The following is a 14,842-nucleotide window of genomic DNA, read 5'->3' as shown; positions in this document are numbered from 1 at the left end:
TTTATGAGACAACCCCTCCCTATTACAGCAGGAGAAGATGGTGTATTAAATGGTGGTGGGCACCACAGAAAAAGTAAAGCAAGGCTGGCAGACAGGAATTTGGTGTCTGCAAGAGAGGGAGAAGCCCTCTGCAGGAGGGCATCTGCATCAGGCCAAAAGAAGGTTCTGGCACACACTCCAACGCCACAGTGTCCCAAGGGATGGCCACTGCTAGGCCCACATCATCTTATTTAATCCTCACAATCCCCATCACATAGATCGAGGAACTCAGGCTCAGAAAGGTTAGTGACTTGCTGGTGGTTGTTCAGTTCCTCAAGTGGCACCAACCCTACCCTGATTCCATAGTGGATTATCTCCTCTTGGTTTACGTGACCCTGCAGGCCAAGCACAGGCCCACAAGATCTAAAGACAACTCTGGGGGCACCTGGGTGGCTCAGTTGGCTAAGCATCTGACTCTTGGTATTGGCTCAGGTCATGATCTCATGAAGCCTGCTTGGAATTCTCTCTCTCCCTCTCTCTGCCCCTCCCCTGCTCATGTGCGCACTCTCACAGAATAACTACGCTTTATTTTATTTTTGTAAAATTTGTTAATGTTTTATCTTTGAAACAGAGAGAGAGAGAGACAGAGACAGAGACAGAGGAGACGGACAAAGTGCGAGCGGGGGAGGGACAGAGAGAGAAGGAGACAGAATCTGAAGCAGGCTTCAGGCTTCGAGTTGTCAGCATCGAGCCCGACATGGGGCTCGAACCCACAAACCACGAGATCCTAACTTAAGCTGAGGTCGGATGCTTAACTGACTGAGCCACCCAGGAGCCCCCAAATAAATACACTTTAAAAAAATAAGTAAATAAATTGTGGTATGATTATATTCCAGTTGACTGTAGATCACTTCACTAATTTACATTAAAAAAAATAAAATAGGGGCGCCTGGGTGGCGCAGTCGGTTAAGCGTCCGACTTCAGCCAGGTCACGATCTCGCGGTCCGTGAGTTCGAGCCCCGCGTCAGGCTCTGGGCTGATGGCTCGGAGCCTGGAGCCTGTTTCCGATTCTGTGTCTCCCTCTCTCTCTGCCCCTCCCCCGTTCATGCTCTGTCTCTCTCTGTCCCAAAAAAATAAATAAACGTTGAAAAAAAAATTTTTTTTTAAAATAAAAAAAATAAAATAAAAGACAGCTCTGTAAGTGGCCAGTACCACCTCTCCACAACAGTAACCAGGAGCAGAAAGTACAAGGTAAACCTAGGAAGAAGGTGCTTGCCTGACTCAGAGAGGCTTCCTGGGAGAAGTCAGGGCAGGGACCCTGCAGGGGTCAGGACAAAGAACAATGTGGGTAGGTGTGGGTCCTGAGGATGCCCGCAAGGGGCTGGGCCCTGAGGGATCTTGTGGGCCTACCGAGAGGTCTGGATGTAATCTTAGGTCTCCTTCTGCTCTGCAGCTGGGAGAGTCATCACTGCATCCTACAACGTTACAGTACCTTTCTGTTTTTTAAAAAGGCTATAAACTAAAACACCAGTTTGGCAGGATAGAAATAATCCCATGACCCTAAAATAAAACTACATATATCCCTAATATCCCTTTCCATCCTGGTCCACGTCTTCACATTTTTACAACAGTGTAATTGCTATGTACCCATGGTTTCACCTTTTTAGTGAAGGCATGTTTTTGAACCGATTTCCATAAATCAAAGGTTCACATTTTGTCTGGAGAGAAGGTTTGCATTTTGTCAGGATTCCCAGAGCATGCTCACTAGCTGTGGAGAACTGTACCATCCCGACATGCAGGATTTGTGTATCAGGGTTGGTTTTCGGAACTGGGATTACAAAATGAAAATCTTTAGCACACACCGCTAACTGCTCTCCAAAAAGATCAAACCGATTTATAGAATCACCACCAAAGTAACCAATCCCAGAAACCCACAAGAGTGGGCTTTACCATATTAAGTTCTGTGTAATCCTCACTTCTTTGACTCCCTGTTGCCAAGGTAAAACCTGGAGTAGACAAATATACTATAGTCCAGTGACCCTGTGGACACCCAGATTTCAGACCACGACGCAAGAGCCCTCAGATCAACACTCAACTTTACAGTGGGGTTTCCCTGAATGCCTACTGCCACTGCTGCGTGTAGGAGGCTGGCCACCCACCGAGTGAAAGGGGCAGCTGGTGAGCTGATGAGAAAGTGGGTGAAGGAAAAACAGGAACAAAACGGAACAGGTAAGCAGCAGTAAGTTACTGTCTGACTACAGAGGGGGTGCCAAGGTGACCAGAGGCCAGTGTGTGGACAGAAGGGATTACCCACGTGTCCATGTTTGCTTTGCCAATCGGCTCCTATCTTTCCCCCCAAGGCAGTATAACTCTGCTTAAATACTGCCTACCTCCCGGGGCGCCTGGGTGGCTCAGTGGGATAAGTGTCCGACTTCGGCCCAGGTCATGATCTCACGGTTCATGGGTCCGAGCACCGTGTTGAGCTCTGCGCGGACAGCTCAGAGCCTGGAGCCTGCTTGGATTCTGTGTCTCCCTCTCTCTCTCTGCCCCACCTCCACTTGCTCCCTATGTCTCAAAATAATAAATAAAACATTGACAAAAAATTAAAAAAAATACTGCCTACCTCGCTCTACTATCTACTCAGATTATTCTTCCACCTGAAGAATAATGGCTAACATCACTTAAGCGCTTGCTGTGTGCCAGACATCTCACACATGGCCCATGTATATACAGACACTTCGGTGTCACAACAACCATGTGGGGTAGCTAAGTTTTCACCCCCTTTTATCGATAAGGAGCAAAGACAAATGAATAGATCACATAAACTTCCTCACATAAACTGGGCAATGACTTAGTGCAGAAGGACCCTGGAAACCTAGGAAAGGATGGCCATCATGTAAACGAGCCAGCAAACCTCCCCAGTTGAGGGAACTGCAGCAGCATCTAGTCCAAACGGCTCAGGGCACACTCGCAGGAGAGAAGCTGCAATAAAGCTCGGAAGACGCATGGCCAGGGTGTGATCCTAAACCGGTCTCTCCACTTCCAGATGGGGCTGTGCGACCTGGCCACGTCTCCACCGCGGGGTTTGAGAGAACCAAGTACGATGACCAGCCCGGAGCACTTCACGACTCTTTGCACCAAATTCTCTTCGCGCACAGGGGCTCGCACGAATCTCAACAAACAGCAGATGCGGGAAATTAAAATTACATTTGAGCTACGAGTAAAGTTACTCCATGCCTGCCTGTCTGCCTGCCTTAGTGTCTTCTACAGTCTCTCTGGCAGAGAGAAAATCTGAGTTGTCTGCTGGTACGTCGTCTACACTCAACCAACACCCGAACCCAATGCTGCCAGATGGTTATCAAACGTTTCCACAGTGGTCCGACCAAAACCATCTCATGGAAACAAAACAAAGAAAGAAAAACCACCCTTTAAAGACTTAGCCCTGGGTCTTAAATCTTCCCATCGGCTCTTTATAGGGCGTACTGGCGTTATTTCCTTCAGCACATGATTAAATTTCTGTTCTTCGCAGCCATTCCTGACCAGCACACCAAAGGCCACACTGGAGGCTGTGGACACCAGCACAAGTGGAAAAAGTGCTGGCGCGATACGCTGGGCCGTATTCCGGCCCCAGTTTTCCTTTAGATGCCTTCCCAAGGCCTTGGGGAACATTTCTAAACCTTAGTGGACTAAAAGCATGAACACCCAACACCTAGTTAACCACCTTTAGGATACCATTTAAAGGCCAAGAAGGGCGTGGTCACAACCAGCATGAGCTACCACCTGTGGCTCTGCGCGGGCCTCCACGCGAGACGCTCCCTGGGCCACCTCCAGGGCCTCCACGCAAGGCTCTCCCCAGGGTCCCTGGGTCCCCACGCGGGACCTTCCCCGGGTCTTTACGCAAACCCTCTCCGGCCCGCCCCCGGGCCCCCACGCGGGACCTCCGCGGCCCGCCCCCGGGCCTCCTGCGTCCAGGCCGCCAGCGGGCAGGCTCCGCACTATCGGGGCCTCCTCGCGCGGGGCCCGCCGCCCTGGAAGGCCTCCCGAGCCCGGGCTTGACTCCGCTGGTGGACCGCCGTCCTGAGGCGGCTCCTGAGGCGCCGGGCCGCCGCGGGCCTCAGCGCCAGCTCGGCCTCGGCTCCCTGCCCTCGCCCGCGAAACCGCGGCCCCGCCCGCCCGCGGGCCCTTGTGCTCGCGGCCCTGCGTCCTCACCCGCCGGCCCGGCCCGCGCCGTCGTCCGTAGCGGACTCCAGGTCTCGGCAGCTCCGCCCGCTCGCGACCGCCGCGCCAGACTGCCAGCCAGCCGCCTCCACGGCGCACGCCCCGCCCCGCGCCGCGAGCCCCGCTGGGGCCCGCCCCCGCCTCCGCGGACGCGCCGTCGATTGGGCTGCGGACCTTTGGGGCGGGGCCTCCACGGCCCGCGGCCTGGAAGTGCGGCACAGAGTTCTGATTGGTGAACGAACGGGGAGGAGGCGGAGCTAAATCGACAGGCGGAGTCGAATGCAAATCAGCGGAGATTCGCCTAGGCGGACGGTGCTCGGTCCTGGGGAGCGGGGGGGGGGGGGGGGGGGGCGGGGGGGGGCTCCGCTCGGGCGGGGGGCCTCAGCCCGGGGCGGGGCTCTGAACCCGGAGTTGGGCCCCGGCGGCTCGCCGGGTCGGGGGCGGTTCTGGGCGCGGCTTCTCTCTTGCCGGCTCCAGCCCAGCCCGCCTGCTTGTCCTACCCCCGGATGCATTCCTCCTGGGGCTACCCGGACCATGGCCTAAGGGCACTGACTGCTGAACAGTGACGTGCTGCGGTGGGCAAGGGAAGGCGGCCCCCGTCCTCTCAGCCTTGTGGTTCCCCCTTTAGCTTCGCGACTACCACTCGGGAACGGAAATGTGACAGTACGTCTTGGGTCTCCCAGGCCCGCGACCACTAGGTGCACACACCCCTTCTTCTAGGGGTTCAGTGAACTCCTACGCATCCTTCAAGCCCTACCCAACTTGCCCTCAGCACCAGGTCCTGACACCCGCCCTCCTGGGGCAGACCAGGAGTGCCACCGGCTGCTGTCAAGGAAATAAAGGTAGGATCAACTGGGGTTCGTTCTCAAGGGGACCCCCAACCCCCACAGTGTTTCACCTCCTGAGCTTAGCCAGACCCCTCAGGTTTCCTAGAGGTTCGAGGAACAGATGCTCCCCACAGGGCAGCCTCAGGGTCTGAGGCTCAGCAGAGACCCAGCTTGGCAGGCCATCCAGACAGCTCTGTAGGGAGCGGCCCCTCCACCTCCTGGCCCCATGTCTCCCACCACTCCCTTGAGGCCTTTCCTCTAACCAGCCCCCAGCACCAAAATTGGAGTCCAGAGAACTGTCCTCACTGCCCCCAGGGTGGCACATGTCTCAGGACTGGCCGCAGGGCAAGTGGGGGCTGGGAACAGAGAGCCTGGTCCCAGGGATGGGTGACTCCCGGAGGCTGCAGGGCCTCTACTAGCGCCAAACAGGAGGGTACAGGCTGACCTGAGGGAAGGAAGTGGAGATGGTGTATCTTCTACCCTGGGGTCTGTGCAGGTGGTTCAGGAAGCACTAAAGGTCCTTGGGTGGTCAGTGGTGGAGGCAGCAAAGAGCATCCAGCCACCCAGATCAGGCCTGCAGTTCAGGTTCAAAGTTTCCTCTGTAAGTGGCCGCGTGTTCCTTATCCGTCTCTTCTCAGAGATATTTAGAACAGAAATGATTTCCTAGATCTAGTCCAGGCACCACTGGACTCCTAATAGTGCTGACTTTTATTTTTATTTTTTTTAACATTTATTTTTGAGAGAGACAGAGAGACAGAGAGAGAGAGAGAGAGAGAGAGAGAGAGACAGAGCACGAGTGGGGGAGGGGCAGAAAGAGAGGGAGACACAAGAATCTGAAGCAGGCTCCAGGCCTACAACTCATGAACTCAGGCCTTGAACTGATGCGGGCCTTGAACTCATGAACCGTGAGATCATGACCTGAACTGAAGTTGGATGTTGAACCGACTGAGCCCCCCAGGCACCCCGTAATAGTGCTGATTTTTAGCATACACTCACTATAGGTAGGTGAGCAGGTCACCCATAATTCCTTCCTTCCTAGTCTTTATGGCTCTTTCCCTCGGGCTGGGATCGCCAATACAAAAGGTAGGTACTGATATTACTGGTGCAAATAATTCTTCCTGATTTTGTACACAGATGTTTTGTAGGGCTTTGAACCTTTCCCAGAAGACATTACACCTTCATAAAGAACCAAAAATAACTATTCACTTCATAGCCAAACAATAGTGCTTTATTGATAAAAGGTTAGTTTCAATGGATACAAAATTGCTGTGTAAAATAAGTTTTCAAAATACACTTCTATAGGTAAAGACTATCTCTTAGTAAAAGCAATTATCTATAGTGAAAGTATTTATTTAGAGTTGGGCAGCACAACAAAAGGGGATTTAGAGGGGAGACAATGTAGGTCCACCTGCCCCCGCAGAAGCCTCATAGGATGGCAGCTGGCCCTAGTAGTCTTACTCAAGCAGACACAGGGCTTGCACTGACCACTTGCACATGTGCCCCCAGCTCCACCCTTTAAACAGCTTTTACTAGTGTAGTTCATGCCAAAATAACCCAAACAATTGGCCTTGCACGGACGCGCTCTTTAAAGCACTTTCCCCTGGTAAAAACTCGGTACAACGTGCCTAAACCTAACAGCTTGTGACTGCTCACCATTAAGTGACAGTGAAAAGGCAAAGTTGTTGACAACACCCGATTATTTTCCATAATACACCTTTGGAGTGAATATATTTTGACCATGTCACCATATTGTGTCTGGCCAAAACAAAAACTCTTCTCCTACTCAGAGGAAGCGATTTCTGCATCTTAACCCCTGTTGTTACAGCAAAATGAAAACACTGAAGCCGCACCTGCCCCCTCCAGGTCTCCTTCCACCCTCTCTTTCTGGGAACTGCTTTCCCAATGTCAGTATAAATGTTGAAAACAGCATGCCGGGAGCATCGGCGCCCCTCGGAGCACATGACAGGGGGACACACTAGGAGGGAATGGAAGGGCCAAGGCCGCAGAGCACAGAAAACGGACCTGACTGGTGGCATCTACCAGTCAGATCGTGGTGCACATCTGAAATGTCTTTCAGTCTTACTCGGTACATGGGGAAATTGGTATTACACAGAATGATGGAAATGACAGTGGCTGAAAATGGACAACAGTCTGCACATTAAAAAAAAAAAAAATGATCTATTTGGCTTTCAGAAAACCATTAAAAAAACTTCAAGGAAACAAAAGAAAAGCCAAATCAAGAAAACCTGGTAGGCACTGAGGCTTCATGGGGCCATGAGCCTCAGGGCCCATGACAGGTCTGGGGGTTCAGAGGCCTACCCACCAGAGGACCCCGATTTCCACTGCTCAGGCAGATCTTACTTGCAGTTACAGAAAACACATTAAAGTGCAGTACAAAAATATAAAAAAGTTGGTTTCTAAATGTATCAACTTACTAATTTTCCTTAAAAAGTAACTTTTTATGTTAGTTGAGTAAAAATCGTTTATTGGCTATGTCTGCGTTAAGAGTCATCACTGTAATATGAAAACTGGAGTTCATGGACACCTTCTGTCCACAGCAGAGTATAAACCAGTATCAGTGAAGAACACTACAAAACGTGCCTTGTGGCAGGTTCTCTGCAGAGCAGTTTAAAAAATGTAGCATCAGAATCCAGAGAATTCTTAAAATTTGCTCCTAATGGCCTGTTTTTAAAGGAGCTGAGTATGCACATGTCACATTAGATAATTCTATTGTTTCAAGTGGTGGAAAGGTGAATGTGCAGATGAATGAACAGTATCGAATTACAGCAGCAAAACCGGTTTTAGGTGTTGTAAATGCCCTACTGCAGGCCAGCTCATCTTTCCAGATCACTTGCTGGGTCTACCTTGCCACCGCCCAGGAACACTGCTGGCTCGATCTGAATGTTCTAGAAATGAATCAAGAGTGCTCCTCAACCATTAGTCAGTTAGGCCAGCCAAACCAAAGAAATTCAATGTTAACTACACATTCTAACTGACCCCGGAAATCAGTTCCAACATTAGTGGTTAGTTAAGGTGGAAGAGAGATAAAAATGAAAGGTTCACCTCACAAAATATGAAGTATAACAGAGCAACAAAATTACAAATGTTAAAAGTACTTCATACAAAACATCAAAAGTTTAAAAAAAAAATTAAATTCTCAGGCACAGGTACTGTAAAATGTGGACGGGCACCCCTCCAATAATCTGTCGGAAACACGCAGCTGTATTACTCATGCGGAATGTTTTCTTCATCTTGCAATGTGTTTTCTGGAAAAACAAAACGCAACATGTTTAGATGGAAGCAGTGCGATGCTCCTGCTAGGATCATCAACCACATTATTTTCTGTATCACAAAGGGCACAAATTGAGCAGAAGGCTGGCTCACGTGACCAGAGTTAACTAAATCAAAACAGCATTGATGAGGCTCTTGGGAACTTGGGAGTTACCACCAAACTGAAAAGTATACAAAAATATAAAGTGGCTGCATACACCTAAAGTAGAATTTTCCTGATTTCATAATTAAAGTTTTTAAAAGAAAAGCAGGAAAATCAGAGAAAACGAGCAAACATCGGTCACTCCCTCCTGCCTCAAATGAGCCCTCCCCATCAGAAGTCCTGTTTCCTGCTAATTCCCCAGCACTTCCCCATCAGGCACCAAACCTGCTCATGCACAATCAGCCTCCCGAGCTTGGGCGATGCTGACATCTCCCCAGTGAGAGGCGCACAGGCAAATCACTGGAAACCCTGGCACGCGATCGGTGTCCACGGCAGTGCAGCGCAGACTCAGCACGTGGCCTCGCGACTGCCGGGAGGTGTCGACAACCAACTCTGGGCTGCCGTTCAACCCCAAGTGGGGATATGCGGACACTCCCGTTCCAGTAACCGGGGACAACAAACAGGTGTATCTGTTTGCTTCACAACTGAAACCTTGCCCCACAAGCCGCAAGGGCAGGGCTTTGTTTTGGTGGCCAATGCTTCCAGGGTGAGCCTGCAGGGCCTCCTCTATCACGCGTGCGACTGCCACGGCGGACTCCTGACAGTGGGTAGACTCCTCCCAGCCTCCAGGTTCCTCGCTTTCTGTCTCATCAATCCTACCCTATGTCAGTTAAGCTTCAGCTCACTTATGTCCCCACATCATCTCCCTCTTGTCATCAACACTCTCCTGCCTCTGCAATCAGGCCCCACCTGTAGTGGACTCTGTACTTGCAGCACCCCCAGACCTGTGCCAGCGCTAAGCATCTCTCTTCCATGGAGCCTCTGCCTGAAACCCACATAGCTGCTTCCTCCTCGGGCCTGTATTTGACTTAACCTCTCCCTCCTTCCTCTGGGAGGTGATGACAGCAGTTCCACAGACACCTGTCCACAGAATACAGGGGAACATTTGCCCTTTCCTGGTCCTGGGTCCCTGCTGTCTGCAGATTCCCTTCAAACAGGGAGGCGAGCGCACACCGGGCTAGACATCTACGAGATTCACTGATTACCACGGGGCGGAGCAGGGCTGCGGTGGGATCAGCAGTCTGGATCAAGGAACCCCTGGCCTACCTGGTATAATTCACCTTTTCATGTCACCTTTACCTTTGGTTTGCAAAAACTGTTTTAATACCACTTCGAAATTCTCTTTGAAGAGATGTTTTCAACTGCAATAAATTTCCAATTGTATGACTAGTAAAGGTTATTAAAAAAATTTTTTTTAACGCTTTATTTATTTTTGAGACTGAGTGTGAGTGGGGGGGGGTGCAGAGAGAGAGAGGGAGACACAGTATGCAAAGCAGCTCCAGGCTCTGAGCTGTCAGCACAGAGCCCGACGCGGGGCTCGAACTCACAAACTGAGATCATGACCTGAGCCGAAGCTGGATGCCCAACTGACTAAGCCACGCAGGGCCCCCTAGCAAAGCTTATTTTAAAATATTTAACTTATTTTCGTTAATCACGTTTATCAGCTCAGAAAATATGGAAAATCTTTTCTACATTGGCAGGGGAGAAGGTTCCATCTTTCAGAGGCCACACTGTCTCCTTTAAGGTCGGTAATAAAGTTAAAGACAGAGCTTCAACACGCAAAACGTTAGTAAGACTTAAGGAGGAGGTGCCTGCCATTACATTTAGGTTGAGGTGTCTGGAACCACGCGTGTCTTCTAGGCTTCACTGTTACCTTACACGTGGTGCCCGTGGGCCCCACCGTCGCCGTCCCCGCCCTGCAGCTGCAGCTGCATCTGCGCCTGCATCCTGGCGATCATCTCCTGCATGCGGCGGAGCTGTGGGCAAGGATGGGCAGACAGGTTATTGCTTCTCCAGGTCCGTTCTCCCTGGACATTCTTTAGAGGTGTTCTCGTGATTCCTAAAACTTCAACCTCCATGCTTTCCCAAAACATTATAGAGAATTTACAAAGAACTCCTACAGATCGGTAAAAGAACCAACAACTCAATAGAAAACCAAGCAAATGATAATATGCAATTCAAGCAAGAAACAGAAACGATCAATAAACATGAGAATTCAGTAAAGGCAATAGGAGATATTCTTTAATCTAGAGGGTGGGAAAGAGGCTGCCACTTCAGGGTGGGGAGTAGGACTGGGCTCTTCTGGAAGGCAGCAAGGCCCTAGCTGTTCCAGTGCTGAGTGGGCCTTCTCTGTCACCCTCATCAAATTTCATCATTACGGTCTCCACTGGTTTAGAAAGGCCTCCAGGCAAGCATTATAAAGTATCTACCTAAATTTTCTCCAGGTAACTTTGTAGTCATGTTTTTAACATTTAAGTATTTTAATCCATACTGAATTATTAGAGCCAAAGAAGTGAGTTTAATTTTGTTTCGAAAAGGCTTGCTTGTTTGAGGATTTCCTGGATATGCTTGAATTCCACAGCCCTAACAGAACCCACCTTTACCACAGACACTTGTTTAAACTTCAGACCTATTTCCAGCTGTGAATGTCATCAGCCCGTCAAGCCTGTGCCCCACTCTGGATTTCCACGAGCAGTGGAGCCAGCCCTCCTGGGTTAGTCTCCCTGACCCTCCTGTGCTCAGTCTTCAGATCAAACATCACAACTATGTCAGCAAGCTTCCCCCAGAAGAATTTCGCAAACCCCACCATTCTGCTGGAATGGAGTTCAGTTTAGAGAGCACTGTGATCTGTGCACTGAGCGTCCTACCTAAAGTGATGTGTCCATTTACACTTTGAAAATTGTTTTCGGTAGAGTTTTCTAGTTTCTTTTCTGTAGGAGTCCTACGTATTTCTTCTTAAGTTTTTGTTAATGGTTGTAAACGGCAGTCTCTTTCATTATATTTTCAACTGGTTATTGTCCAGGTATAGGAAAGCTACTAAATTTTGAATATTACTAAATTATCAAATTTGCTAATAAGCCTTAGTGACTAAAGTCACTAAATTCGCACTATTCCCCAATTTTTCCCACTAAATTGCTACTGGAGATCAGACAGTAACACATGTAAAGCACTGATCTACAACACATACCGATGTACATGTAATAAAATAAATTAGTGACCTATGATGTATCCCTTAAGAGAGTAAGGAAAGAAAACTGTAGTGATGTACGGATGCACGCTATAGGCCTTTAGACTTAACAGGAACCCTTTTCTACTTACCTCAGCTTCCTTCTCCAGCAGGATCTGGTCTTTATTCATGTCCTCATTGTCCACTTTTCTAAGAGTTGAACGAAATTACAATTTATCACATTGCAACTAATTTAGCTGGTTATTTCTGATGACAAATGTCCAAAGTAAAATTTCACTTTATGTTTCTGAGAAATGTTATCTATCTAAAATTACCCACATGCATTATTTTTCTGATTAACGACATAAACAGGTAAGAAGACAATGTTGGAAAAATGCACATCGTGAAATGGTAAATTCAAGAAACTTTCCTAACTCCAAGCGGGGCTGGGACACTCTGGTCTTTACTTACTCAAGGAATATGAGACATTATCAGGAGAATACTCTTTTTTAAGGTAAGCTCTTTACAGACATAGATCATAACAAGTTCACTTAAAAAAGGGAGGGAGCAGGGCCTGAGCACACACACAGAAGATGCCGGTGAGGGAGGCCCTCTGAGCGATGAGGACATAGCTCTTCGTGAACTCATGCCTGGCTCACTCACAGTGGGATGTTCTTGTGGCTTCTAAAACCCGTCTTAATGTCTGGTCCCCAAACAAATAACACGATAAAGCAGACCTTAACATATACCCTGTATACACACACAAACCCACCAGATGTCAAGAATGTGAGTACTTTAAAATAAACTACAACACGGCAGTCTCCCCCTTATCTGCGGTTTCAGTGGACCGTGGTCGGCTGTCATCTGAAGGCAGGCGACCCTCTCAAGCGTCAGGTCAGCAGCGGCCCAGGGCTCCGACACGCCGTCCAGGTATTCCCCCCACCTCACCTCATCCATCACATGGGCATCCTAGCATCTCACAGCATCACAAGGGGCGTGGTGAGAGCAGGGCAGGAAGCTCGTTCGTGTACTCTGATTGGAGTACGTGGCTGTAACTGTGGCACTGTATTACTGTTGTTGTTACTCCCTCACTGCATCCGATTTATAGATTAAACTTTATCGCAGACACGTACATACAGGAAACAGGTGCATGGGTAGAATATTTGGCACCATCCGCGGCCAGGCATCTGCGGGGGGCACTGGAACGTGCTCCTGTGGATCAGGTATGTGGGAGCAACTACTGTACAGAAAGCTCTTTTTGTAAGTGATGAAGGTCACTACCTTGATAGCTAAACTGGGCAGAGATGTGATGTGACCAGACACAAATCAGGTCACAACACACAGACCTTAAGTAAAAACCCACTACGATGGTGAAACAGGAAAGGTGAGGGCAGCCGCCTGTGTCACTGAGGAGCTGGGCTGCTGCTCACCCCACCTGGGGAGCTGTGCTTCATAACATCACGTGAAGTCTGTCCTCACTGACAGAGTGATGTTCTTGAGACCAGTCGCTGGCCTTTCCACCTAAAGCTGTTCTTTGCATGCAGATGATTAAAGCTACCTTGGACAGATTAAACAAAGCACGGCACAGTGACATGAGCAACAGGTACCTGGAAAGAGCTTCTGAGTAGGAAACCAAATCATGTTGCTTAGAGTCAGGAAGACAGAGTAGGACAGGTGGAAGGGGGGGCCAGTGGGACTCTGTGACGCAGTATGGGCAGAAGGACAGTATAAATTGGGGGTAACAACCTGCCACCTCTTTTGAGCCTCTCGGAACGGAAGTTTTCATAATGCAGGTCCTGGGTCACCTCCTGGAGATCCTGCATGTGGGTGCTGGAGGAGAAAAGGGCACAGCAAGGCCGGCTGAGTGCGGAGCCATCTGCACGGAGAAACTAAAACCCCACTTGCTACTTCTAAATCGTACATGAAGTTGCTGGAGCTTTGGATACAGGAAGGAAGCTACAGAGGCCTCTCTCTCCTCCCTACCACGAGCAAGGGCGCACAAGCACACAGCACAGGGTCAGGTACAGAGGCCCTTCCGTGGGATGCCTCCCCCAGGCACTGCCCACCTCTGCATGAGACTGTCACCGGTGCACAGAGGCAGAGATTTTAGCAGACCCTTTTAGGTAAACAATGTCTGAAACACAACGTACTTTTTGTTTTCTCTCTTTCGACTATTCCTGACTTCTCAAGCTTAAAGAGTTGGTCAGTGTAAGCTATCAGCAAGACCATAAAACAAAGTATTAATATTTTGGAAAAACTAGAGATAGCACTTTGCATCTTCTAATCATCTCAGAAAACACTCATCATTTTTTTGGCTCGGCTCTTTCAAATACATAAACTGCCAGGAACGAGCGACAATGAGGCATTCTTGTCTGCTGCTTAGAGTCTAGAGAAGGGGCCCAGTGACAGCAGAGGGTGGCGGGCTCTCCGTCACTCTAAGAAGCACGCAGGAAGCTGCCAGCAAACAGCAGCATGACCACAAGGACCCATCCTGAGTGACCTAAATGATGCCTGAGAAAGCTTGTGGCGTCGTTCTAATTCTAGTTTTGGTGCTTTTTCTGTTTATTAAAAATTGCTCAACCAAGACACACGTCGATGAGCATGTACATCAATTTTTACTCAAAATGTACCTCATCTGTTCTTTGAATTCTTCTAATTAAAGAGATTCTAGATTTTAGGAACACTCTTCCTTTCAGCCTGATTCAAGAGCAATAGCATGTGCATGTATGTCACTAAATGCGAACTCTACTTCTCAGAGGGAAAACGTGTGCTGCTGTAGCCAGGCCTGCGGGAGGTGCTGAGAGTGCACTGAGGACCCTCCCGGTGGCCCCAGGGCGGGAAGGGAGGCTGCCTGCCATCCTGCAGCGCCTGAGCCTTTGTGCCCAGAGCAGGTGTTCGGGCGTGGCCAGGCCGCAGTTTAGGACCAGTCTGCTTTCCGCCTCAAGAGAGCTGGCTGATGAGAAAGGAGAGGGTGCTAAGCCACAGGCCTAGAGTGGGAGAGGTTGGTTCTGTAGAACCACAGAGAGCTCCCGGTGAGGGCCTTCCATAACAGGTGCAGCGGCCCCACCACCTAATACCTGTGGTGCCGGCAGCTGTCTGCGAGGCCACACGCACACCCTGTGGTCAAAAAGCTCTGCTTCCTGCTATAGGCACTGCCGACGGGAACGCACGGGTGTCTTACATGAGCATCGTCCGCAGCTTCAGAAAGTCATTGTGCTCCGGGTTCTCCACCTCCACAACGCCCCACGGGTAGAGACGGCCTCTGACCTTCTTGCCCTTGGCTTCAATCAACTGATTGGACCCGACCACGGAGAATGGGATACTGGCCTAGAGAGAGACACATGAGGTAGACCGGGGCCCCACCGGGAAGCCCAATTC

At 49.7% G+C, this 14,842-nt stretch overlaps 2 protein-coding genes across 11 annotated transcripts in view; both read right to left on the bottom strand.

Moving 5' to 3' along the window:
- Positions 1–4,273, bottom strand: part of FARP2 (FERM, ARH/RhoGEF and pleckstrin domain protein 2) — a 115,521-nt gene extending 111,248 nt beyond the window's left edge. For 3 of the 5 annotated variants that reach the window (XM_030327892.1, XM_030327894.1, XM_030327893.1), the window contains exon 1: positions 4,189–4,262. The gene's annotated coding sequence lies outside the window, so the exon portion shown is untranslated. Of the gene's footprint in view, positions 1–4,188 lie in introns of all 5 variants that reach the window. The other 2 variants (XM_030327895.2, XM_032594567.1) reach the window with 2 other exon arrangements.
- Positions 4,274–6,230: 1,957 nt separating this feature from the next.
- Positions 6,231–14,842, bottom strand: part of SEPTIN2 (septin 2) — a 34,895-nt gene continuing 26,283 nt past the window's right edge. For 5 of the 6 annotated variants that reach the window (XM_030327614.2, XM_030327613.1, XM_032594565.1 and 2 more), the window contains 5 exons: positions 14,646–14,791; positions 13,211–13,294; positions 11,617–11,674; positions 10,172–10,274; positions 6,231–8,290 (listed from right to left, as the gene is read on the bottom strand). In XM_030327614.2, coding sequence (XP_030183474.1) covers positions 10,173–10,274; positions 11,617–11,674; positions 13,211–13,294; positions 14,646–14,791 — 390 coding nt within the window. In that variant the 3' untranslated portion in view covers positions 6,231–8,290; position 10,172. The remainder of the gene's footprint in view (positions 8,291–10,171; positions 10,275–11,616; positions 11,675–13,210; positions 13,295–14,645; positions 14,792–14,842) is intronic. The other variant, XM_030327616.1, reaches the window with a different exon arrangement.

This window comes from Lynx canadensis, chromosome C1, assembly GCF_007474595.2.
Source record: "Lynx canadensis isolate LIC74 chromosome C1, mLynCan4.pri.v2, whole genome shotgun sequence".
Classification (NCBI taxonomy): domain Eukaryota; kingdom Metazoa; phylum Chordata; class Mammalia; order Carnivora; family Felidae; genus Lynx; species Lynx canadensis.
The sequence above is the reverse complement of the archived record's forward strand: the minus strand, read 5'-3'. Positions and strand labels throughout refer to the sequence as shown.